This window comes from Camellia sinensis, chromosome 12 (genome assembly GCF_055761805.1).
Source record: "Camellia sinensis isolate YWXY chromosome 12, ASM5576180v1, whole genome shotgun sequence".
Lineage (NCBI taxonomy): Eukaryota > Viridiplantae > Streptophyta > Magnoliopsida > Ericales > Theaceae > Camellia > Camellia sinensis.
The window spans coordinates 116,904,779-116,932,676 of NC_138972.1; the positions used below are offsets into that span (position 1 = coordinate 116,904,779).

Below are 27,898 nucleotides of genomic sequence, written 5' to 3' on the forward strand. Positions count from 1 at the left end.
ACAATGTGAGTATTGTTTTGATGTGAGCACGAAAACACAACAAATTAACTGTGAATTGATTTCGGAAATAAGTAACGTGATAAATTCATTCGGATTATATAACATGAATTGTAGAAATGTCAAGATGGTTAATGTGTATGTGATGTTCGAGGCGTGACTCAGGCTTACAAATCTCTTTAAACTGTATTTATGAGTATGAGGATTAGGAAATGGATTTTTAAGAAATTTTAAAAGAATGATTCCCTGAGAAAAGATATATTTATGTATGTATACTTTGGGTACAAAACTCACAAAATATATATAATTATGACTCATAGCATTTATGATCATAACTCTTTATACATTGTTATTGTTTAGAATCATGTATTTATATGAGAAAGGGAACTTTGATTGTTTCAAATTTTTTTTTTTTTTTTTTTTTTAATTCTTGTTTCATAACTTTGAAATGGACTTTATTAAAGGAAGATAGTAATAGATTAGAGCAATAAAAATTTGGAGCATGACAAAACTTCATATTTTAGTTTTTAAATATTCCAAAATTTCAAATTTCAGATGAGATGTGCCATAATAATGAATAAGATTCTGTTTTGGACTTTCCATTTAAAAGATTTTCAAAATTATAAATTAGATATATGGCTAGATGTGCCAATAATTTTATGTCAAATATATATTTTAGCTTTTAAAAAACAAAAACAAAAAATGTAAACTTTGAACAAAAACATAGAACTTTAGATAATGAAATTTGAAAATTAACAGTGATAGGTTATGATCAATATGTATTGTATGGATCCATCTTTACTATTATAGTAAACAAACTGAAGTATTGTTTCACTGTTATTAAAATTATGAACTAATGTTCAATTGTTATAATCATTTAAAATTTTAATTTATTTTTCATATCATTATTATAAAAGAATCATACATTTAGGAATTTGAAAGGTGATAATTGTGGAATTTGAAATATATTACTATAATAATTAAAAGGTCAATAATTATAATTAAAGTGAAATTACTAACGATTTTATGACACTTGTATTTTTATATTTTATTAATTCAAATTTATAAAAATAAATAAATGAGAAGTTTTAAATTCATTGACTCAACAACATTGTTGCTTATGTAAAAGCATAGGTAGAAGTATAAATATAGATATAGATTTCATACAATAACCATTGAAACTGAACATAATAATAACGTCGTTGCATGTTGCGAAATCACAAAATTTAAGGAAATAATATTAATATATCATTGGCAATTGATTAAAAGAATTTAAAAATTAACTTAATTTATGTAAATTACATTTTGAACCAATCACAAAATGACACGTATATTTTAAGTGTCATAAAAATTCAAAAAACATAAGAAAATTAGATTGAGATTTTCAACCTAAAAAAGGTCACAATGTTTTTGTTTAAATAGTAGCCATATCTAACAGTACTATTATTAAGTGAAATTTAGACTTGGTGTCCAAGCCTTCAGGTGATGTCACGTGGCAGTTTTTTGGCACTTATCAGCCAATCTTATTAAATAGACTTATTTTCTTACAGTCCTGACTGATAAATTTATCACTATAAATTTATTTATAAAAATAAGAGAGACTGGTAAATTTATCAATAAGACTTGATGGGTAATAAGTCCCAAAAGTAGGATCTATTAGTAATTTACTTAGAAGCTTTTTCTAACCTAAAATACAAACTTTCTTGCCAATGGTACATGCGATACTTGTGTAATTCAAATAAATAATAAAAAAATTAATGTTATAATATGTATATTGCTCAAATGGTAAGAATGTTCTTGATGAAAATCAAGACTTTGGATTCAAACTTTAAGCATCACGTCTATCCATACATATTATAATATTAATTTATTTATTATTTATTTATTTTTGGCTACTTATTCCACTAGTAAACTAATATATAGAAAGCCATTACCCAACAAGACTATGGATTCTATTTTTTGCTTTTTGAAAATATGAAATAAGAAATTAATATTTAAATTTGTTTGAGAATTTATTTTTTGGTAAATTCCTTCGTCAGAAAACACTTTTTAAGTTGATTTTCTTTACCATAGAAAACTATTTTCACAAAGAAACAAAATCATAAATATTCATGAACTTTCCAATTTTTTTCAGAGCGCGCGCGCGCACACGCACACACGAAAACATACCAAACAGATGAGGCCATAGGTTGCTTACAAGCCATTAGACAATTTTATCACCACACTATTGTCTTCTAGTTTCCCTCCCCCTATATATAGCCCTGTCTCTATATACACTTTTTGCGGAGACACACACAAACCATGGTTCATTTGGTTTCTCTATCCAAAGCCATGAGCTCAAAGCTCTTCCTAACCACGTCATCAATTCTTCTATTATCAATCTTTCTCTCATCAATTGATCAGATTAAAATTGTCTCTCATTTGTTTCAAACCAAGAAGTTATCTGCTAGTGACAAGCATATCATTCCTATTGTGGACGCAGTTCGGCCTGAGAGCTTTGCCTTTGACCAACACGGCGGAGGTCCATACACCGGCATATCGGACAGTCGGATTATCAAGTGGCTACAAAATGAACGGCGGTGGATTGGTTTTGCTGTGACCTCTCTGCGTAGGTATGCCCTACCTTATCATCATCAACATCATGATTATCAACCTTCTGCATTCATATTCATTTAGTATGGAAAATTATTAAATACTTACAGAGTAAGCATAGTCTAGAGAGTAAGAATAGTTTGCGGGTTAACTTTGGTTTCATAATTACTTAATAAAAGTGAGTTAATATGCATTTTTCATAATTTTTTTATTACATGATTAATTTAAAATTATATAAATAACAAATGTTTTAAAATTATTTAATATTATATCCTAGGAAGATATTAAATTGGTAGGTAGGCGTGGGGTGGTAAATTTTGGAGACCAGTGGTTACCAGAAAGTAAAACATATATACATACATATTCAATTGTAAATAATGTCTTTAGAGGTGTTGTAGTTCGACCTTGAGTCACGAAAACAATATTTTCAAAGAAGTGACGCTTTTTTTGATAAGCAAAAAGAACTTTATTGATAATGAAAGCAATACAAGCATAAAACTTACATCAACAAAGAGGGAAGTGCAAAAAGCATCACCAATGACCTTAACAATCCCAACTAGGTTGGCACCGCTAAGGAAGCAAAATCATCTGTTAGCACTTAATCCAAGATTGGCGAAAAACCAATCCACAGAAACCAAGAGACAGAGAAGAAAAAATAAAAAACTAGGCCTATAGATTGTCTAATCAGAACCTTTGCTGCCATGAACTCCATTCAAACAACAACCAAACTACCAAACTTGAGCCTACACCTTCAACCTCCATACGTGATACAAAACCTCACCTAGATTCACTCCATTCCTCACAGCAGCAGCAAAACTGATCACAGTAGCCACCAGCCAGGTGCCTGATCCATTAGGCCTGATCCAATCCTCACACCAGCAGCCACCATTCAGACTTGAGCCTGATCTTTCAACCTCCAATACTGATACAAAACTACACAGCGGCCAGAAGAGGATGGAGAAGCCTCAGACCATTCCACCTGCAGAGCAGCAATGCCTCACTCCATTATGTAGTCCAGATTAGCAGGTTAGCAGACTGTTGAGATGTTAGCAAAATGCACCAGAATAGTAGGCACCAGAGCAGTAGTATGCAGCAGTAGGAGGCACTAGATTAGCAAAATGCACCAGATTATCAGATTACAAAGTGATGTTGTAGTTTTTGCACCTATTGATGATCCAAAAGCTCAATGCTGGTTAAGAAGTAATCAGTGGGTAAATTCAATGGCATCTCAACTTTTGGGACTCGATCAAATACTGTGGTGAGAACATTGAAGCTGTAAACTCAATAACGACAGGTTTTCAATCAATGTAGATTGTTGACTTGTGACAATGGCAAGTACGGGTCCTTGTGGCAACTCTTGAAAAACTTGACTCCATATTTGAGCAGCAGTCCAAATATATCAGTAGCAACCCTCACAGGGTATAATTAGCAGACTGAAAATAGTAGCAGCAACCATAACAAGGTACCCCTAATAGCTACTCGTTGGTGGAAGTGCTGCAATTCAAATTGCCCCCACAGATCAACAGCAAGGATGATGTGAGCATTATCATCTGACCCTCACCACCATACTTAGCATTAAAGTAGAATGTAGGGATGAGCAAGGAATGAGACAGATTTTATCTTGATACTTTCCAAAAAGAAGTGAACCTTAACATCAGATTCCATACAGCATCATACCAGCAAAAATAAACAAAGCAGCACACACAATGACACAGCAGCAAACAAAGCTTCATAGCAGCTAGAGCAGAATAACAGAGTTGCAGTAGCTGATTACACTAGAAAACCAACAACACAACAAACTAAAGCACAGGGACACCAACAAATCCAGAGCACAGCAAACTCTTCAACAATCACCAACCACCTCCAATCCTTGTAGGTTTTGTCTCACCCATTTTATATTTGAAACTATCTCATTAATGGAGTAGAAGCACCCCATATCATAAGACTTCAACCACATGGCCACTTTAATTTTTATTAACTCACACAAATCTACAACAGCAGGTTGAGTATTGTTGAATATGCAGTCATTTCTGTATGTCCACATGGACCAAACACAAGAAATGAAAACCACTCTCCAAACTAGCTTTTCCTTTTTCCTGACCTTCCATCCCAACCACCATTGCATCAACTCTTCAAAAGATCCTGGAATCACCCATTGAATTCCCCACCAGTCCATAATATTAGACCAAACATGCCACACGAAAGAACAAGATAGAAGAAGGTGATTAGAAGATTCCACTTCAGCTTTGCACAACACATAAGATAGAATCCCAGATCCTAACAACACTCCAATACTACTAAGGAAGGCAGATGTTTTGAGCCTACCTTTCCATGCAAGCCAAGTAATAAATTTAGCCTTAGGAGGGGCAAAGTTATGCCAAACCAGATCTGATGAGCTGAGAACAGGACTAGCACTTTGCTTATACTAATAATACACACCTCCAACTGTAAATAGCCCTGACTGCTCAGCTTTCCACCTTAATGAGTCCTTTTGATCCAGATGAATGCAAGGTCTTGCTCCTAATAGATTTTGCAGCCTTACCACCTCATCTTCTTCCCAACCAAATAGAGGCCTTTGGAAATTAAAACACCATCTGTTTGTACTATTACCACAGGAAACCTGCATTTTAAGGGTGATCTCTTTATCTAGATTCAGCTGGTACAACCTAGGAAATTGGGATTTAAGACTTGATGATCCCATCCAAACATCATCCCAGAACTTCACCCTATTCCCATCACCAATCCTAATCTCCACATTTTCCATAAAGAAGTTTGTAAAAATATATGTATTATTGATTGATGTATTGATATATACTGTCTATTACAAATGGTTCCTTATATAGATGTAGGTGTAGTGGGTTAGGTTTAGTGGAGTAGGTGAGGTGGTAGTGGTGTAGTGGGTTAGGTTTAGTGGAGTAGGTGAGGTGGTAGTGGTGGTAGGTTTATTGATAAATTTTAACAGCCCCCCGCAAACTCAAGGAGGATAGAAACTAACCAACTTGAGTTTGGAGAGAGGAACAAAACAAGAAAAGACATAAAAATAAAAGAGGATAGGAGACACTGTATGGTCGTGTCAGACCATTGGTGAAGACACTGGATGGTGGTGTCATAACGTTGTAGAGGACACTGTATGGCGGTGTCAGACCGCTGTAGAAGACAGTTTATGGGGTCATGTCGGACCGTTGTAGAAGACAGTTTATGGGGTCATGTCGGACCGTTGTAGAAGACAGTTTATGGGGTCATGTCGGACCGTTGTAGCAGACAATGTGGTGACAGTGGTTGTGACAGTTTACGGAGTCTTGCTGGACCCTTGTAGAAACTAACCGGAATCAATGTCGGGACAGTTTACAGAGTCTTGTCGGACCCTTGTAGAAACTAACCGGAATCAATGTCGGGACAGTTTACAGAGTCTTGTCGGACCCTTGTAGAAACTAACCGGAATCTATGTCGGGACAGTTTACAGAGTCTTGTCGGACCCTTGTAGAAACTAACCGGAATCTATGCCGGGACAGTTTACAGAGTCTTGTCGGACCCATGAAGGAGCTAACCGGAATTAATGTCGGGACAGTTTACAGAGTCTTGTCGGACCCTTAAAGGAGCTAACCGGAATCAATGTCGGGACAGTTTACAGAGTCTTGTCGGACCCTTGAAAAAGCTAACCGGAATCAAATGTCGGGACAGTTTACAGAGTCTTGTCGGACCCTTGTAAAAGTGGCACCCTCAAAAGGTGTGCCCAATTTTGTCAAAAGGCGTGCCATCAAAAGGCGTGCCCAATTCATCAAAAAGTGTGCCGGACATGATGGCGAGGCACGTGGGCGCCTTGGCTTGCGTGCCCGTTTGTCGGCTGGTGGTAAGAGGCGCGCGATGCGCGTGGCTGCCTCGGCTATAAGACAGAGGCTGAGGCTGAGGCAAAAAACCTGCAAGAGATATTCTGAGAGAGATTTCTGAGAGAGATTCTGTAACACTCTGTTTTCTGAGAGAGAATTCTGAGAGAGATACTGTGTAACACTCTGGTGCCTAGAAAATGGCTTCATCGTCTTCCCGCGGGCTGCTCACCCTCTTTCCCGACCTCAACGAGTCAACGAGAGAGAGAACTGGTGCGGTGGCACTAGAAACTCAACCAAGCGCCCCGGAGTTTGCTCCGTTGAATTTTCCGATGCGGTCGGTGGAGCAAAGAATGGCAGTGCAGTCAGATGTGGAGGCCAACCAGTATACTTTGAAGGCATGCGTGGAAAGCATGACGGCGGTCACAAACTTGTCGAACCGGCTGCAGAGTAGGACAAATGAGGTGCAGCAGTTAACCTCCCAGCTGGCTCTGCTCCAACGCATGTATAAGGATGCGCGAGCAGAGATAAGTGTGCTGAAAGCAGAAAATAAGGAGTTGAAGCGAAAGGTCACCGTGATGTTCCGATTTGGAGGTCCGCCATATACTGCAGTGGAGGAGCAGGGGGCAGTGAACGTGTTCGGCGGTCTAGGAAGCACGGAGGCAACACCGGCAATGACCGCCCAGGACGGAGGCAAAAAGAAGAAAAGACCGGCGGAATAGGCGAAGAAGTGATGTCGGTGGGTGGCCGTCTGCAGAAAAGAAAACAAAGCTTTTGGTGTTGTGTTTTGTTTTTTTTTTTTTTTTTTGATGTAAAATTGTGATCGGGGTGGATCCCTGAGAGAAATAAAATATGGGCTGTTGTGCAAATGTGTAAAATGTTTTTTTTTTTATTTTTTATTTTTTATTTTTTTGTTTGGAAAGATATATATATATATATATAATAATAAGAATAAGAATAATAATAATACAAAGAATGGGTCAAAGTAGGAGGATGGGAAGAAATATTATTTTAGAGGATGGTGGAAATATATTGGTGGAAAGATATTATAATAAAAATATATATATATATTAAAAGAAAAGAAAAGTGAGAAAGAACGTGGGTGTTGTGAGTGCCGTGGGTGAGAGTGGAGTGTCAGATCCACTTTTTTTTTTTTTTTTTTTTTTTTTTTTTAAGTGGGTAGATACATGCGTATATCTCTTTCAATCACAGACACTAGTAGTAGGAATGTCCGTGTCTCTGGAGTTCGGACCTTGAAATAAATACAACTGCTTTTCTTCCATCGACGCTAAATCAGAGAGAGAGAGAGTGGTCGGTCGTTGGTGGTCAATCTGATCAGCAGGTATATGGCCTACTTGATAAAGAAAAGTATGTCCAGATCCCTCCCCATGTGTGGGTCTTGGGAGAGAGAGAACCCGATCAGCCATAAAGACGTCCAGCCGACACCACAGTAAGCCGTAGAGTGTTGACAACAGGGCTGGTACTGATCTCCTTTGCTGAGCAGTGAGGGATACCGTGATAGAGGACGGCGATGGTGGTGCTGGTTGACGACGGTGGCAGACGGACCGGCGGAGGTGGACCAAGATTGCCGTAACGGCAGTGTCTGGGAGGGGCACAGGCACTGCCAACAGAGTTTACCAACAGATTTCATCACATCGGGTCTAAACCCCATTGTTGCTGTTGAGCTCATCAAATAGAAGAGGAGAGAGACGAGATCGCTGATGATGTGGAGGACGGCTGGTCCTTCACCTGTCTCTGCCGTGAAGGAAGAGGAGAGAGAGGGCATCTGGTGACAGATCCTCTTGAGGCCAGAGTAGTCTCAGTTGGGTTCATTGAAGGTGGTGGACTCGAAGAAATTTCAAGGTATGTGTAGAAAATTCTAGTGGACTAGGTTGAGGTCCGGCGGGCGACTAAAGCGAGGTTGTCGCCCGCCGGTGAAGCGAGAAATACTAAGATCTTAACCTTGCTCTGATACCATGTAAAAATATATGTATTATTGATTGATGTATTGATATATACTGTCTATTACAAATGGTTCCTTATATAGATGTAGGTGTAGTGGGTTAGGTTTAGTGGAGTAGGTGAGGTGGTAGTGGTGTAGTGGGTTAGGTTTAGTGGAGTAGGTGAGGTGGTAGTGGTGGTAGGTTATACAACCTAGGATTTGAATATGGTACAGCAATCACATCTCTCCAGATAATAGAAACATACCCAAGATCAGTCAATGTAGGGAACCACTGACCCCAGAAAACTCTATATTTGGCACATATCATAGATTTCCACAAAGCTTCATCTTCCAAGGCATATCTCCACCACCACTTGAGAAGCAAGCACTTATTAGTCACTCTAATATCTCTTATTCCAAGACCCCCTTGATTCTTATTCAGCTACACCTATTTCCATTTTACCAAATGGATCTTCCTTTTTATATTCATTCCCTCCCCAAAGGAATCTAGCTTGAATCTTATCAATTTCTTTAGCAACACACTGAGGAATCTTAAACAAAGACATATAATATATAGGTAAGGAGGACAAAACAGATTCAATCAGAGTAACTCTACCCGCATAAGAAAGCAATCTTCTCTTCCAACTAGATAATTTCTTTTTAAATCTATCCACCACTGGCTGCCAGGTTTGCTTCCTACTTGGGTTGGCACCAAGAGGCATCCCCAGGTACTTTAATGGAAGCTTATGACTTAGACAGTTGAGTTTGGTTGCAAACTCTTCAATCAACCCATCATCCACTCCCACACCAAAAATCATGCTTTTATGAAAATTTATCTTCAACCCCAAGATCACTTCAAAGCATCTCAAAATGCATTTCACGGCCACAATCTCAGTCCATTCAGCCTCACAAAATAAAATGGTGACGTCAACGAACTGGAGATGAGATATGTTAACCTCTCTATCACCCACTACCACTCCTTTTATAATTCCCAACTCCTTAGCTCTTGTCAACAATAAGTTCAGCCCTTCCGCTACAACATTAAACAAGAAAGAGGAAAGATAAAAGAGGATCGCCCTGTCTTAGCTCTTTTTGTGGAGAAAATTCAGCGGACGGTGAGCCATTGACCAAAATAGAGATTCTAGTAGATTCCAAACATTCTTTCATCCATCTAATCCATGTTGATCCAAACCCAAAGCTAGACAACATCAGCAACAAACAGTTCCAGTTAACAGTATCGTAGGCTTTCTGAAAATCCATTTTGAGAAGAAGGCCCTTTTTCTTTGATTTTTTCCACCAATCCACTACCTCATTTGCTATCAACACTCCATCCATAATATTTCTTCCCCTCACAAAAGAAGACTGAACCTTATCAATCACACTCGGTAGGACTAGCTTGATTCTATTGGCTAAAACTTTGGATAACACTTTATAAGGAGAATTTATCAAGCTAATGGGACGGTAATCAATAAGAGAGTTAGGATTATTGTTCTTGGGGATGAGAATAACAAAAGAGCAATTTACCCCATAACCCAATTTACTATTACTGTAAAACTCCTTCATGAACTTCATGATGTCACCTTTCAACAACTTCCAGCTTTTCTGAAAAAACAGCATATTAAACCCATCAAGGACCGGGGCTTTGTGACCATCACATTCTTTTATAGCAGCCCATACTTCTTCCCTGTGAATTCTCTCTCCAGACTATCACCTGCTTGGGTAGCCTCAATCTTCTTGAATTCTCCACCAATGCTTGGCCTAAACCTCCAGTGTTCAATGAATAAGTTCTGGAAATGATGACAAACTGCTTGTTTGACCTCACTAGGTTCTTCAACCTCAACCCCATTAACCTTAATAGAAGCAATTAAGTTTTTGTTGTGTCTCTTAGTGGCCATAATATGGAAAAATTTTGTATTTCTATCCCCCTTAAGGGCCTAATCCAACCTAGATTTTTGCACCCACATCCATTCTTTTCTTTTCCTGAGTTTCCATATCATACCCTTGACCTCCTTTCGTCTACCCTGTTCCACCGCATCCAACTCCCTTGACTCAAATTGTAAATCCAGGGAATGTAATTCCGATTCAACATCTTGCCAGTTTGAGTCCATATCACCAAACACATCCACATTCCATCTTTTTAAAGCAACTTTTAAAGCTCTCAACTTTGCCATAATGGTGTAGCTTGCCCAACCATAAACATTTGTTGATTCCCAGACTCTTTTTACTTCATCAAGAAATTTGGGATGGAGAACCCAGGCGTTGATGAACTTGAAGGGTTTCGGCCCCCAATTTCTAACATCCTCCGTCAACATAATGGGGCTATGATTAGAAAACAGTCTAGGTAACCCCCAGACTTTATATTTATGCCAAACCAACCACTCAGGGTTAACTAGAAAACGATCAATCCTACTCCAGCTTTGAGAGTTTCCCCAAGTGTATTTCCTACCCAACATGGGGATATCAACCAGTTCAAGATTACTGATGAAATTACCAAACTCACCCATACCTCTATCCCTCCTAATACATCATTTCCTTTCACTAACAGTTTTAACTTCATTAAAATTCCCTCCTAAACACCATGGATTAGGGAAAATAGACTTCAAATAAGATAAAGTCCCCCACAACCTCCTCCTATTCAAATCATCATTTGGTGCATAAATATTACCAACTACACAATTAATAGAAGAGTGCAAAATACCTGCCAAAAGGATAAAACTTCTAGAGCAACAACACTCTTGTAATGAGAAACTTTAGGATTCCAGATACAGAGAAGCCCGCCAGAGCTGCCATCCGTGTCCACAACCATGAACTCTAACGAATCAATAGGCCATAAAGATCTAACAACATTGACATCAATACTTGATCGCTTTGTTTCTTGAAGCAACACCATATCAACCCTTTTTAGCCTCAATAGTTCCTTAACCCTTGATCTCCTATCTACCCTACCAAGCCCTCTAACATTCCAGGATAGAATCTTCATAAGTACAGAAATAATCACCAAAACCCCTTATTAAGTGCTAGAATTAAGCACCTGATCCCACCCCTTGTACTTTCACTCTATCAATGTCATCGTTTTCCATCTGAATTATTCTATCCACAACTTCAGCTGCATTTCTGAACTGTGGGTGCCCAACTGAACTGTGGCCTCTGCTTCGTTTCTGATTTTCTTATGCTTGCATCTAGGGTTGGTAATAGAAAGTGATGATGAAGTAGCCAGTGTTGCAGCTCGAACAAGGGCACCTCTTTGGAATCCATTTTTGAATGGTGCCCCAATTCTCCTTTTTCTACTCCAGAGTTTTCCCTGCACTCCAAGATTGTTCATCTTCTCCTTACCACTACATCCTCTTTGTAAACTTAACCTTTTACTTTCGTTTAATTGGGTCTTTATTTTGATAGACCGAGCCATTGCACCAAATTGAAATACTTCTCCTTCATCTTCACTTGGGCTGAGCTCATCATCACTATCCTCAACTTCTTCACTTGCGCTTTCCTCACCAGCTAAAATGGTCCTATCATTTTTGGGCCCCTTACTATGCCCCATCAACTGGGGTTACATCCAGCACCACTTCCAGAGATATATTGGGTTGAACAAGATCTCTATCACTTAAACTTCTCATGAGCCCATCAGGCCCATTTGAAGTCTCCACAACCGCAACAGCTGGTCTTCCAATCTCCTCCACCTCCCATACTAAAGGGTGTCTGCAAGCCGGCATTATGTACTGTGATTGCCTCAACATGCTTGCAGATTTCCAACGCCACACCTGTCTCATTAACCATAGATACGGAGGCTGAATAACACGTGTGATCATGCCCTTCCCCCACCATCACATCATTAATCTACTTTCTACTTGCCATGGCATGATTTTTCGCCACATCAGCCACTATGTTTCCCATGTCATCATCTTCAATCCTCCTTTCATGGTAAGTTACAGAGCAATGGTATCTACCTCCCATGGAGTTTACTGGCAAATCCCCATCCTCGACTATACGAATAGGATAACTACTACCATCTCTTTCGAGAATGACCATTTTATCAATACGTTCCAGATGAGATGTATAGATTCTAACTTTCCCACACTTCAGAGACTCCTTACTTAAAACATTATGATCAAACTCAATAACTTCACCACAAACTCCACCAATTTTTCGGAAATTATTGACGTTCCAGAGATTTGGAGGCATACCAAAACAGCCTAACCATACAAATCTATCATTATCCAACCTCATACCTTTATGCTATTTAGTGATTGACTCGCACCACTCCATAATCCAATCCCCAAAACTGCTCATCAGTTGCTTCATATCTTCCTTAGATTGGAAGATTATAAGCGCATTTCTTCCTCTGCCTTCTCTGAGTTGAATATCCTGCAGCCCTCTGTTACAGCATTCTATTTTGAAATCATTGAAACTGCGGTAAGGTTTAAGTTTAATCACTGCACTCAATAGCAGCCAACCAATGGCATATTCATCCGCCATAATTCTGATATTATTACCACTACCAGTCTTCCCTCCTTTCAAAACCTCAGCGTAAGAGCGTCTCTCACCAAACCCAGCAACCTTTGATCTCATTACCCCGACTGGTTTTGAGTCTACCATTCTTGAAGTAGTGAGGTCCTTGTCTTTCCCAAAATCCGCCTGTTTCACCTTCAATGTTTTATCACCGCACCATACTCCACTAGCTTTCTGAATGGCTAACCCCGCTGCAACAGGACAATCATACCTAATGTAACCGAATCTGGTTTTCGTAGCTTTTCTCCTTTTCTCTGGGATATAAACATCTTTAACAACACCGAAGTGTGAAAACATAGTGAACAAACCTTTAGGATTAATCGACTCCGGGATCTCATCCACAAATAGTGTGTGAAGCTTTGCTAGCAATCCATGCCTACCTGATCTTCGACGGAACACCGGCATCCATCCACCTTCGCCTGGAGCCATCCAATTCGGGCAAGCGCACTACCTAACTTCTTTATATCAAATAAGCACTGAATTATACAGCAATGATTGAGGGCCACAATTTTTGTGGCTCAAATGGCTCGAAATTGGTAAAACGGCGTCGTTTTGAGTACAAAACAACCTCAAAATTGTCAAAACGACGTCGTTTTGACAATTTTGAGCCATTTGAGCCACAAAAATTGTGATCCTCAAACATTTTCCCTGAGTTATATATTAATCGCTTCAAAGAAGTAATGTTGTGTACACTATGTTATTCTTATATGATGTTTTAACATAAATTATGTATTTGAGTGTTTTTTTTTTAACCATAAATACTTTAATAGCCCTGAAAAATATTCAAAAAAAGTGTTTAATATTAAATTATAACATAGATTTACCCTTGATGTAGTGTGCATTATATACAAAATAACCTTGATTTATACATTTCAAATTTTGAGACTTAAATAGGCAACATAATTGTGTTTTTTTTTTCTTTCTTAATATTTTCCCAAATATATATGTCAATTCTAAATAGGGGTAGCTAATGAATTTGCTTGGTCACACAAGGGTTGTAATGAAGCCTTCAATCCTGAGGGCTCTAATTTTCTAGGTGGGGTCATATATTGTATTTTTTGCATGGCTCTTATGCATGTATTTACGATGGTATTACATACACTAATTAGTGTATTAACTAGTGTACTAACACTAGTTATGACATTATTATTGACCACATTCATTATACAAATTACAAGCACCAAAAACATCTTAAATTATGCCACACTATCAATTAGTATACTAATTAGTACATTAATTTGTGCATATAGCATTATTCATGTATTTATTGGTGGTGCTACATGCACCAATTAATGTACTAATTAGTGTACCAATTATGCCACATTATCAATTGATACACTAGTTATTACACTAATTGATACATATAGTATTATTCTATATTTATAATGTTTTTCATATGCACCACTTTTCAAAGATATATGTTTTCCAATTAGATTTTATCCAAACAAGTTTTAAAACAATAATGCTACATATACAAAAAAATCTATGCACAGAACTCTCATGTGAAAGTGAACTCATACATGTGAGACGTATATTGGACCTACTTTCATGAGAGTTTCTATACATTTTGTGAATTTTTTGTGTAAATAGTATTTTTCTAAGAACATATTGAATGAAGGAAATGTTATTTAACAACTTTTCAACTACTTAAAATGACAACAGAAACTTTAATTAGATTCTTGGAGTTCACTAATTAAACCAAAAATCATTAAATGAAAGTGATTGCTTTAGCCACATTTAATAACTACAGTACTTGAAAATACAACATAAACATTTAATTGAAATGAAAATTGAATAATGCAACAGAATAAATAGAACATTATGCACAATGATAGAGACAATAAGGATGACATGATTTGAACCTATAATTTTTCACAATCAAAACTTTGATGCCATGTTAGATCATTAATTATTTTTAAATTATATTAATTAAGAAATTAGTTCAACAATGTAAATCTAGCTAACAAAAATAAGGGGAGGGGAAATCCATACAAAATGATATGGGAAATTTGTATCGATTCATTTCCAACCAAAAGATCCATCAAAGTGGTTTATTATTTCAAGAAACATCACTATCATATCATCTGATAAGTTTCTTTTTATATAATTTATGGTTGCAAATCATTTCCATTAATTTGATTAGAAGAATGGAAAAACAGAAAGTACATCTAGAAACAAGATGAATGAACGGGAATGCTATTACAGAAAATTATAAAACCTTTTACAATTTCTTTCATTTTTCTCTCTAACAAAAAAATAACATCTAACTAGAACACATTATTGTGTGTTTGGGAGAAAAAATATTGGGTACACACTTAACTTTTAGTATAATACACAAATTAATTGGCCCTAAAGTTGAACTTATAACCTCAGAGTTATTAAGTCAAGTTTTTTACCATTGAACTAATAGTCACTCCTCATTTTTCTTTCGAATATTGGAATTAATTGTTCTAGCTCTATTTTCTTCTTAGTTTTGACCTCAAAAGGGCTTCATGGGCCTAAGCAGTTAATTGATCTAATTTTACATCCCACACACTTGAGTATTGTAAAAACACTTGTGAGAATTGTAAAACAAATTGATAATTTAATTTGTATCTCGATCTTTCTTGTAATCAGAGGTCAGTGAGTAGTAGAAGCTACCCCACTGCCACTGGGTTTTTGAGCCCCCAACTAACCATATATCTCTTTCACCTAAACATTAAAAAATCTCAATTCACATTTATTTTGGTTTCAAAGATGGCTGTGAAGGTTCACATGACCATGAACAAATGGAGCACATTTGTTGGCGCCCATTGGGCATCCAGTCCGACCAAAGGTCCGGCCAACTCTACATCGCCGATGCATATATGGGCCTTGCCGTCGTGGGCCCTAAGGGTGGCTTGGCCACCAAGGTTGCAACAGAGGCGTAAGGGATTCCTTTTGGGCTCACCAATGGTTTGGACATTGATCAAAGAACTGGAGTTGTGTATTTTACCGACAACAGTTGGCATTACCAGAGGAGTCCTATCAATTTTATTTTCAATTAATGATTTACTCACATAATGTTTTCTCTCTGAATCCCCGAATGAGGGGAGGGGGATGCAGAGGGAAAAAATTGTGTGGACGAATCATTATTGTTTATTTTTGTTTGTCTTTGTTTTTATTTTTTTGTTGAGAGTGGTGAGTAATGGGACTAAGCCCATTACCAAATTGCTACATGTTCAAAATTAGGAATGCAACTCAAGCGGGTTGAGAGGTTATTCACACCCAGTCAAAGTTGTGTGGAAAGCTGCCTTGGCTCGCCCAAGCTCGAATTGTAACCCAAGGTCGTTTGCTCAAACTCAACACGAGTTAGGCCTAAATCGTACAAGTTGCCTAAATTGTCTGAATTGCATATAAATTTGATTTTTTTTCTTTTTTTTAGTGTAGCTAAGTTAATTAATTTGTTAAAATTAAATACTATTTATATTTTTTTAATAATATTAAAACAAATAATTTATATAATGTTAGAGAGATAAGAATTGAATAACCATTATATTGTTATAGTGGTTTTTATAATTTCATAATGAGAAAATAAAATATATGATTTTATGTTACGAAACTTGTATATATAATATATATTCAATATGATCTAACAATCTAAATTACTCACACATTATCAGATCAATAATAATGTATATGTATATTTAATAAGGGAGTCTATTCCAACTTCACTTTAACTACACTTCCTTCTTTTTCATTTATTATATATAGTTACATTAATATTCTTTTATACAAAATACACTCCCTGGAAAAATCAAAATTTTTAAGAGTATTAATGTAATTATGTATAATAAGGACAAAGAATGGAGTATATTTAGAAAAAAGTGGAATGAGAATAGCGGCTCCCTTTAATATATATATTACGAGTGTTTGTGGTTCAGTTTTGGATGGCTTGCGGATCGGTTTAGACCCACCTCGCATGTATGCGGTTTGGGAAAAATTCAACTCGTAATCGCCCGCAGTGCGGGTTACGGTTTGTGCAGATAGGATTCGCGGATGTGTGGGCAGTTGCGGACGTTTTGTGGATTGGACTTTTTTCAATTTCCAGATTCAATATAATATAAGATTGATTTCAATTTCAAAAGTAATTAACTGATTCAATTTCCCCTATGTGAAGAAGTAGATTCAATTTCCTACAATGTTCACAAAGCAAACAAAAACAAAAACATTCAAAAATAATGTTCTCTACAACATTTCTTTTTGTATCACGAAACAATATTGTATCAGAATCATGCTACTAATGATGCATCATATTCTACAGTTGATGCAACAGTTTCAAAGGTTATGACAACTCGTAATAGTAAACTCATAGTGAACTTGATGAGGCCAAAAATACACTGATGAGTTCTGAATTTAATTAGGACAAAATTTCAAATACAAGAATACCCAAGAGCATGTCTCAACCCAAAAAAGGAGCTAAAGATCGATTCAAACTTACATGGTTGCTAATGTCGATCGTTGAAGGTCACTGAGAGAGAGAGAGAACAGAGAGAGAGAAATGGTCGAAGGTCGATCTTGCCAATGAAGTTCACCGAACGTCGAATCAAAGGTCACCGATCATCGAAGGTCACCGATCGTCGAAGGTCGATTAGTCGCTGTGGTCGCCACAGAGAGAGAGAGAGAGGGAGAGAGAGAGAGAGAGAAATGAAAGAACGAGAGAGAGTGAGATGAGAAGAGAGGCTGAATGAAATTAGGGTTTGGTGTGTTGGCCAAAAATATATAGGATATGATGAATGAAATCAACGGTCCAAGTTTTTTAATATAATAAAAAAATTAATAATAATAATCTAAGTGCGGGCAGGTTCTTGCGGGTGCGGGTTAAACCTGCAACTCGCCCACAACCCGCAATTATGTCATATTCCAAACTGTATTCACCCGCATTGTGTTTGCGAAACCGCCTATTTATATGCGGATCAGTTCAGGTTGAACGGGTTGTGCAGTTCGGATAATCCTATACCCAACCCAACCCTAATATATATATATATATATATATATATTATAATTCAGAGTTTGAAATGCTCGAGGTGTTTGGTGTCTTTATCCAAACCTCCAAAATTTAATTCGAGTTTCAAAATTTTTATTTAAATTCATGCTAAATTTAAAAATATTTTATCTAAATTTTAAAAAAATTCAAACTAAACTCAAATTGCTTGGTTCAACCTACCCAAGTTACACTCCTATCCAAACAAGTGAGGTATAGTATGTATAATATAGGATGGGCCGACCTTACGCCTGTCTGAGGCAGGCTTTTGGTACCCACTTTTTACTTGATGTTGCATAATTTAGTACATTCCAAGTGTTAGGCTGTAGCCAAAAATAAAAGAAAAGTGTGTTAGGCGTAGGGGTGGGCGCGGGTCGGTTGCGGCCACGGAACCTCCAATCCGCCATCCGTCCACTAGATTCGCAAAATCGGTTTGACGGTTTAAAATTTTATAAATTTTTAACATAATTTAACTTGTGCACTTCCTCAAAAAAAGAAGAAGAAAGTATTACAGTTAATGACTTAAAAAAATATTACAATCACTGCATGTCTCATCCAAAGCAAGAAAGTTTAAAACTTTAGAATATCACAATCACTGCATGCCTCATCCACATACTACAATCACAGCATGCCTCATTCACATAAAGTATTACACTATGTGGTTCTTAAAATATAAAAACAATTCAAATCACCAAAACCATGAATAGAGCAGTAGTAGAGATTGTATGTCTCTGTATTGTTACATCTATATTTGTTTTTGAAAACAAAAACCAACCAGCATATATCATATTTTCTATTTATTATTTTTAGAGATAGATTTAAAAACCAAAAAATATAGATAAATAATAAGTTTATTTTTTTCAATTCAAAAAAGATATTCAAGTTGAAAACTTTTTTTCAACAGAATATTTAAACTCTTTTTTAATTGAAAACGCAAACAGAATATTTAAACAAACTGAAAACACAAAGTCTTATAAATTGCTAGGCAGTTCGATTCCGGCCAAAGGAATCTCAAATCTGTCATCTGTTCGCCAGATTGGCGGATTAGAGAAAATCAATCCGCAACCGTCCGCTCGTCATCACGCATCCGTTCAAAATGCGGCGGATCAGTTCGGTTCGGTCGGTTTTGACAGATCGGTATATCCGCTGCTCACCCCTTAGGCTTTTGAAAAAGTTCTTTTCGAACACTGCTAGTATGGAAAATTACTTTTAGCGGCGTTTAAAAAATGCCACTATAGGTACTAAAAACGTCGCTAATTCTTTTTATGACGTTTAGTACCAACCGCCGACAACACAACCGTCGCTATAGCTTTATAGCGTTCGAAAAACATCGTCATATTAGTATAGACGGCGTAATGTCCTACCCTAACCGTGACGCCACTATGATATTTAGCGACGTTTTTGAAACGCCGTCATATCTTCTCTTCTTTTTTTTTTTTTTAATTTGACCGTTAGATTTAATGTTTAGGTGGCGTTTTTAGAAACGCCATGATATCTTTTTTTATTTATCAAATTGTGCTAATTTTATGTGATGAACTAAAAAAATACCTGTAATAAAACTAAATAGCACTAATATAAAATAATAACTCTCATTCAAATAACAAATATAACATTAATTCACTTTCCCATTCAATTTAATATCCAATCACCATTAACCACAAAATAACATCCATAAATGATGTTTGAACATTAACCACAAAATAAACATAAATTGAAGAATTTGTATCCAATACTTGTAAATAGTACTTAAAACTTGAAGAAGTACTAACAAGAAGATTTTATCATATAACAAGAAGCACTATAATTCCAAGAATATAAATGCAAAAAAGGACTATGGTTCCATTTCCATATTCCCAAGTATGTATTCTGGGAATTGTCAAGGCTGTAAAAACCCATCTCAAAGCTTAAGAGAAAACATCTGAATCAGGTACCTAGGACGTCCACAATAACTTGTGAGAACAATTAACATGACTCAGAAATGGTGGGACTAACTCCACTACCTCTTTGTTTTCTGCAAGGGCTACTCACAACATTTTAAGTCTCACAAAACTTTCTAGGATAATCCTTACCTTCCGAGCAAAAAAAAACACTGCAAGTCATCCTAGGACTGAAGTATCTTGTAATCTTGGAATGTCCCAGCGAAAGGTGTCACTTTCCCTTCAGATACCACCCACAGTTGTTCCACACTTCCAGATATCAGATGTCCATCATGGCTCACCTACAATTGAAGACATGATTAAATACTGTTGTTGCAATTGCAACAGGAAATTGAAGGAGAAGATGCACAATACCATCAGCATGCCACCTTGGAACAGAACAAGACCCTAAATTAATGCCTCCAACACCTTGAATTAATGACTCAACAACATCCAAATCCTGTATTTCACCAGTATTACTATGTTAATTGGGGAAAAAAAGAATCAAATATGCAATTGCAATGCTTTTGTTTTCTTATTACACCTATGCCATTAATCATTTTACTGGTTGATGAAGTTAAGCAAAGCAAATGGGCCATTATTCTGTTCATTGATGAGTAGCACACTCTGGGATCAGAATGTAATAGGGAATTGCTGCTTAATTTCAGCTTAATCTCCCATTATCAGTCAAAGTGTAAGTTTTCTAAACACAACTGTATATTAGATTGAATTGATTGAACAAAGAATACATACATCGTTTATATAGAGTACCACTAATTCCTAATCCTACATGAATACATTCACTGAGATATATAGAAGTCTAATAGATATAGGACACTTATTCCTAATCCTAGGAGAACACATATTCTCACACCCCCGCTCAAACTCAAGGTGTTTTAGCAGAAAACACTGAGAGTTTGTCAAGAAAAAATTGAAACCAAGCAGTGGTGTGAGTCGTAGTGAAGTCAGCAAGTTGCAGAGCCGAAGAGACGAAAGGAAGCGAGATAAGGCCAGATTGCAGATGCTGACGGACGAAGTGACAATCAAGCTCAAAATGCTTTGTCCGTTCATGGAAGACAGTGTTATGAGCAATTTGAATAGCATTTCAGTTGTCATAATGGAGAGAGGTTGGGGACGATTGAGGGACGCCCAACTCAGATAAGAGATTACAAAGCCAGACAATTTTAGCAGTAGCATGAGCCATAGCACGATACTTAGCTTCGGCAATAGAACAGGCAACAATAGTTTGTTTCTTGCTTTTCCAAGAAATTAGGGAATCGCCAAGAAACATACAGAAACCAGAAGTAGATTTACGATCATTAACATCACCAGCCCAATCAGTATCAGTATAAGCCACCAAGTCTAAGGAAGAGGTAGAAGAGAACAGCAAGCCCTGAAAGATAGTACTGCGAAGATAACGAAGAATCCGAAGCAAAACAGCCCAATGTGTACAGCGAGGGGCAGAAACAAACTGACTAATCACATGGACAACATAGGCAAGATCAGGGCGAGTAACTGTCAGATAGACTAAGCAACCCACAAGCTCGCGATATAACGTAGGATCATCTAGAGGAACCCCATCAGTAGTGTTGAGCTTTACATTAAGCTCAATGGGGGTATCAGATGGATAACCTTGTTAGCATACTTAGTTTGGGATAAAAAGTAACCCTTGGGAGAAGAAGCCACCTCAATGCCAAGAAAATACCACAATGGTCCCAGATCCTTCATTTCGAAGGTGCGGAAGAGATGCTACTTGACCTCAGAGATAGCAGAAAAGTCAGAGCCAGTGATGATCATATCATCTACATATAGTAAGAGAGTAACAAAGCCAGCCGAGGTATGTCTTAGAAATAAAGCAGAGTTAGAAGCAGAAGAACGAAACCCAAGCTCGGTAACAACAGTTTGAAAGCGATCATACCAAGACTGCTTCAGACCATATAGAGCACGCCGAAGACGACAGACTTGGCTAGAGGAATGGTGAAGACCAGGGGGAGGGCGCATGTAAACCTCCTCAGTGAGATGGCCATTAAGAAAAGCATTCTTAACATCCATCTAATAAAGAGGCCAAGAACGAACAACAGCAATAGAAATCAAAGTACGGACAGTAGTCATCTTGGCAACAGGAGCAAATGTCTCCTCATAATTAATACCATACTCCTGGGAGAAACCTTTGGCTACCAGACAAGCTTTGTAGCGCTCAAGAGAACTATCAGAATGAGTCTTGACTTTGTAGACCCATTTGCAACCAACCAGATTCTTACCAGCAGGTAAAGGAACCAACTCCCAAGTACTAGTTTTTTGTATAGCAAACAACTCATCCTCCATAGCTTGAACTCAATGAGGATCCTGACAGGCCTCCTTGTAAGACTGAGGTTCTGCAAAAGAGTGAATAGTAGACAAAAAGGTACGATAGGAAGCAGAAAAACAAGTATTAAACCAACCCAACCTTTTTGGAGGATGACGCGCTCGAGGAGGATATCGGTGTGTAGTAGGATCAGAGTCGTCAGAAGCAGGAAGATCAGCAGCAGGCGTAGATACATCTAGTAAAGGAGGAGCCTTGCGATGAGAATAAACTAACAATGGAGGAGAAGAAAGAGGAGAAGACGAAGGAGGAGAAGTAGTCAGAGGTGAAGCAGGAGGAGAAGATGGAATAAGCTTAGGAGGAACTGTGGAGATATACTCATCAGATGGGACCTCAGAAGGAAATGGATCAATATGAACCAAATCCTCTTTGGAAACTGGGGCGGTGAGAGGAGGAAGCTGAAAGTAAGATTGACATTTGAGAAAGGCAACATGGCGGGAGACATAAAGGTGACAAGAAATGGGGTCATAACAGCGATAACCTTTCTGAGTGAGACTCCATCCCAAAAAAACACATAGGACAGACCGGGCACTAAGTTTAGTCCTATCTTTACGGGGTAAAAGGACAAAACATGCAGACCCAAACACACGAAGGAGGGAGTAATTAGGAAGTTAAGAAAATAGAGCCTCATAAGGAGACCGACCAGAAAGAAGGGGAGTAGGCATACGGTTGGGAAGAAAAGTAGCAGTAAAAACTGCCTCACCACAAAACGGAGCTGGAACGGAGGTAGATAGAAGAAGAGACCTAGCTGTCTCAAGAAGATGACGGTGTTTACGCTCAGCTCGGCCATTTTGGGCAGGTGTATCAGTACAAGAAGTTTGGTGAATGGTACCCAAGTTGGCCAAATAGTCACAGAATTCAGTTTTAAAGTGTTCCCCACCCAAGTCAGACCGCACTAATTTAATAGTACATTCAAACTGTGTAGTAACCATAGATTGGAAAGTACGATATATCTGGTAGAAGTCAGACTTATGAGTCATAAGATAAACCCACGTGTAACGGGTGCAATCATTAACAAAAGACACATAGTATACTGAACCCCCTTTAGTAAGAACAGGAGAGGGTCCCCAGACATCAGTATGCACAAGAGAGAAAGGAGAAACAGAAATAGATGTACTTTTATTAAAAAGTAAAGATGACATTTTGGCAAGTTTACACCCCCGACATTCATCAATTTGACTAGGAGAAACTTTACCCAACAATCCTAATTTAGCTAAAGACCGTAAGCGGTCAATAGACAAATGACCGAGACGAGAATGCCATAAGTAAAACTGACTCGACTGAGAATCTAATTGAAACGAGGAAAGCGCAGCTGGAGAGGTAGATAAGGGGAGATGCAAGCTGTCAACCACATAGAGATCTCCAACTCTACGGCCGGTCCCAATCTGCTTCTTGGACACCCGATCCTGTACACAACAAACAGAAGAGGAAAAGATAACATCAAAACCAGACACATCAAGTTGACTGATAGATAATAAACTGACAGATAACTGAGGGACATAAAGAACAGAAAAAATAGTAACAGCAGACATGGCGGATGGTAAGACAGACCTAATAGACAAAACAGACATACCAGACCCATTAGCAGTATTAATAGTAATAGGAACGGGTGGAGGAATACAGTTTTGAAGTAAGAAAATGTGAGGAGTCATATGATGAGAGGCACCCGAATCAAAAAGCCAGACAGAAAAAGGGATACCTGAAGAGGACCCAAGCAAACCTGAATGAAGGGAGGTAAGAGCGGAGGCAGATGGCGATGGCTGAGTAGTGGACAGTATATGCTGAAGTTGTGCAACCTGAGCACTCAAGGAAGCCAAGTTAGGATCGGGAGCCGGAGTAGAAGTAGTATAAGCAGTAGGAGGTCGGAAAGTAACCGATGTAGGACCGCGGAACTGTGTCTGAAAAGACAGAGCAGGCTGACGTCCCTTCTTGGGACAGTTGTTCTTCCAATGACCCCTCTGATGGCAGAAAGCACACTCATCTAGCCCTAATGGTCCTCTCTTGGGTTTCGCAGTGGCCTGAAGCCGATGAGGAGGAGGGGTCGATAACAAGGGCGACTTGGCAGGAGCCAAGAACACAGAAGGAGGCAAAGTCTGATTGACCGTCTTAAGACAGGTTTCCTCGGAGAGGAGTTCACGAACAATAGCATCCACAGAGGGAAGAGGAGATCGGTGAAGGATGCCACCTCGAATAGCCTCATACTGAGGGGAGAGAGCTGTTAAGAATTGGAAACAACCTTGTTCCCGAAACTCAATATAAGTGTCTAGTATCTTGAGACTAGGTGGTTCCATAAGAGCCAACTGATCCCAGAGACCTGTCATCTCGATATAAAAGTCCTGAATAGTTTGATCCCGCTGACGAGCACTCTGAATAGTTGTTTCCAACTCATACCGCTTGGCAAAGTTGGACTGCTGATAAACACTGAGTAAATAATCCCACACTTCCTTGGCAGTACTGTACTTGGAAAACACCATTCCAATACAGTCATCCACAGAATTATGAAACCAGGTTAGAACTTGGGCATTATCACAATCCCAAGTGTCACAGGAAGAGAGATACCCTTCTACCTTCGGGTCCGATGGTCGAGGAGCAGAACTAGAAACATAGTCCCATTTTTTTTGACCAAGAAGAAAATTCTTCATGACACTGGCCCAATAGGCATAATTGCCACCAGTGAGTTTACATTTGATGGCTTGGATTTTAGTATCCGACATTGTAAAAAAAAAAACAAAGTTCGTAATAAACAGACAAGTATGGGGCTTGAGTACAATATTCTTGAAAATAGGGTTTTAAATAGAAATGCCCAAGTTGAAGCACAAAGATTGCGAAGCAGAGAGAGAGAGAGAGAGACTGAAGCTGAGATTGATCTTTAGACGGAGCTTGCGAAGATCTCAGATAGAGATCGCAAAGCATAGAGGCAGACAAACTAGATTAACTAGAGAGGCGACCACAGAGAGATGACCCTAGGAGTCACGAAGCACAGAGAGGCGACCACAGAGAGACGACCACAAGAGTCGACCAAGACGGAGACACGATAAGCCGCGAAGACGACTGAGACTGAGACTAGCAGCTTGATGGGTCAACTGAGATGACTCACTCACGAGACGAAGCATCCAGAAGAAGCACTCGCAGATGAAAAAAATGGGTCACCCAAGTCACGAACAAAGGTCGAACCAAAGGAGTTTGATCATGTACCAGACAATCGAGAAAGAGAGAACTCGATCAAACAGATGAATCACGAGCAAGTTGAACCAGTTCGTGCGTAACCCTAGCCACCACGAAATCAAGAATCGCAAAGCTCTGATACCATGTAAGTTTTCTAAACACAACTGTATATTAGATTGAATTGATTGAACAATGAATACATACATCGTTTATATAGAGTACCACTAATTCCTAATCCTACATGAATACATTCACTGAGATATACAGAAGTCTAATAGATATAGGACACTTATTCCTAATCCTAGGAGAACATGTATTCTTACACAAAGTTCTTACCCAAAAAAAAAAAAAAAAAAATCAAAAGTAACAAAATACAGAAACGAAAATTAAATTCACATAAAAGAGAGAGATTCAGTAAAAGTTATGAAGATAAACCTCATCTCGACAATTATCAATAATCTTTTTGATCCTCATGACCTCCCTAAAAATCTGACTCTCTTCTTCAATATCATCAGTCAATGCCTCAGCTTCACCACAGCAGTAATAGGTTTGAAAATAACCTAGAAATCAGAATTTTTTCTAAGAGGAATCTATGTGCTAATTCCAGGAATACTATGGCAAAGAAATAGTAAAATACAGGGAAGGAAAATAAACCCTCAGGATTCCCGCATTCTTTCTAATGCTTCAAGAATTAATTACCACAGCAATTGAGTAATTGATACTGATCCTAAAGGTTTTGCATATGGATAAACCTAAATGCCGGCGAGCATATGCCAAATAAGGAAAACTTAAGACATATATAGACAAAATGCACAATTTAACATCCCAAAAACACGGAAGAATAAGTTCAACATTCGGACCTAAAAGCAGATTAGGGTATAAGTAAATGTAGTCAGATAGTTAATTAGCTAATCATTTTGTCGGCATCCGATCAGTGCATGAAGAATATATTTGTACAAACATAATAACAGTCTAATTATGGACAAAGTCTGACCATAACTATCAGTTACCAAAAATATAAATAAGAATACAACGAACTTCTACACAAAGAAAAGATACAATGATGCCATGAGACTTGTAGGATTACACAAAAAACACACAGAAGAGTCACTCCAAAAAAGAAACAAAAGCCATATCCTTTGTAAACACATAAAAGAATCATTCCCTTTTCTTATAAAACAGTCTAATTATGGACAAAGTCTAACTATAACTATTCTAAAATTATAAAATGAGAATACAAGAAACTTTTAGAAATGGATTTAGGATTCCATTGTGACTGCATCAAAACACAAAAGAAACACTCCAAAAAAGAATAATTTATCATGATATCTATATATTTATTGTTCTTAAGAGTAGATGATTTCTGTTAACCATGTAAAAGGTACAATAGATTTTTAATTACCTAATATGCTCCTGCTTCTTTGCCAGAGTAAACCTAATTTTTTGGAGATTAGTCACTAGAGTAATTGGTAAAAACGAGGGTTTTTTTATTGACTATCACTTGGCAACACAATTTACCTTGAACATGTGTGTTTGATGTATAGCCAAAATTGCTTTCACAAAATACTCATAATAGCAAGAATTCAAAAAAGTATGCTCACCAGGAAAATTTTGAAATCTATGGAGTGGAAAATTAGAGAAAAACCGTCTTGTCAACATATTTTTCAGCAATGGTTCTGGCTGCTACCAGTCCAGCTGCCAAAGCAGCACCAAATAAAGCATGCAATGTTACACAGTAATTCTTCGCCATAAAGATCTTCATTTTGTCCTATAAGAATGAAGTCTTAATACCACAATAGAGACCTATTCCGATTCAGCTATAAAAAGAGTTCTAGGGCTCATAACCATCCAATCTGTAATTCTACAGTAAAAATTGAAGCTTAAAATGCTACTACTCACCTTGTGGTTCTACTCAACGTAGTTGACGACTAGTTTTCCAATGGGCAAGGTTAGGGCTCAAAGAAACTGAAACAAAGCTATGATTAGATTTAGAATCGTGGGATGGGTAAGTATGATGCACTCCAAATGGCACTAAAGATCATGTGACACCTAAATTAAGCATTCTTCGCATTAAAGAACGCTCTAAAATCAATGAACTTATAATGCATGTAAGAGGGAGGGCTCTACAAAGACCATGAACAAGCAAAAGTTAATAAAGTGTAAATATAGCCACTTTCACCACCTTTGACCCTGTTTTCGTGCCATGCCTAATCTGAACAAAGATATGAAACCCAAAATAAACCCAAAAGAAATAAACAAATACACGTGAATTGGTTCAATTTTCTTGAATTTTGGAGTTCTAATGTTAGGGTACTTACCAGAGGGGACATTTTTCCGACAGCTCTATCTCCGTTTACCTAGGTTGCACACCATTCATGTTACCTAATACAGGGATACCCTGAATAGGGAGATGTGGAAATATCAAGGGGAGAGAAAACAAGAGAAGAAAATTTTACCTGATGGAAGTGACTACAAAAGTGGATTAGAGTTGTTGTGAAGCCAACTAGGAGCGATGCGGAAATGATTGTGCCGGTTATGAGAAGTTCACTGTATTAATCAGCTAAAACCAATACTCATATAAGGCATGTG

The 27,898-nt window shown here is 37.8% G+C and overlaps 1 protein-coding gene across 1 annotated transcript in view; it reads left to right on the forward strand.

Moving 5' to 3' along the window:
• Positions 1 to 2,292: 2,292 nt before the first annotated feature.
• Positions 2,293 to 27,898, forward strand: part of LOC114295775 (protein STRICTOSIDINE SYNTHASE-LIKE 2-like) — a 31,921-nt gene continuing 6,315 nt past the window's right edge. Inside the window, exon 1 of the mRNA XM_082899665.1 lies at positions 2,293 to 2,609. Coding sequence (XP_082755791.1) covers positions 2,299 to 2,609 — 311 coding nt within the window. The 5' untranslated portion in view covers positions 2,293 to 2,298. The remainder of the gene's footprint in view (positions 2,610 to 27,898) is intronic.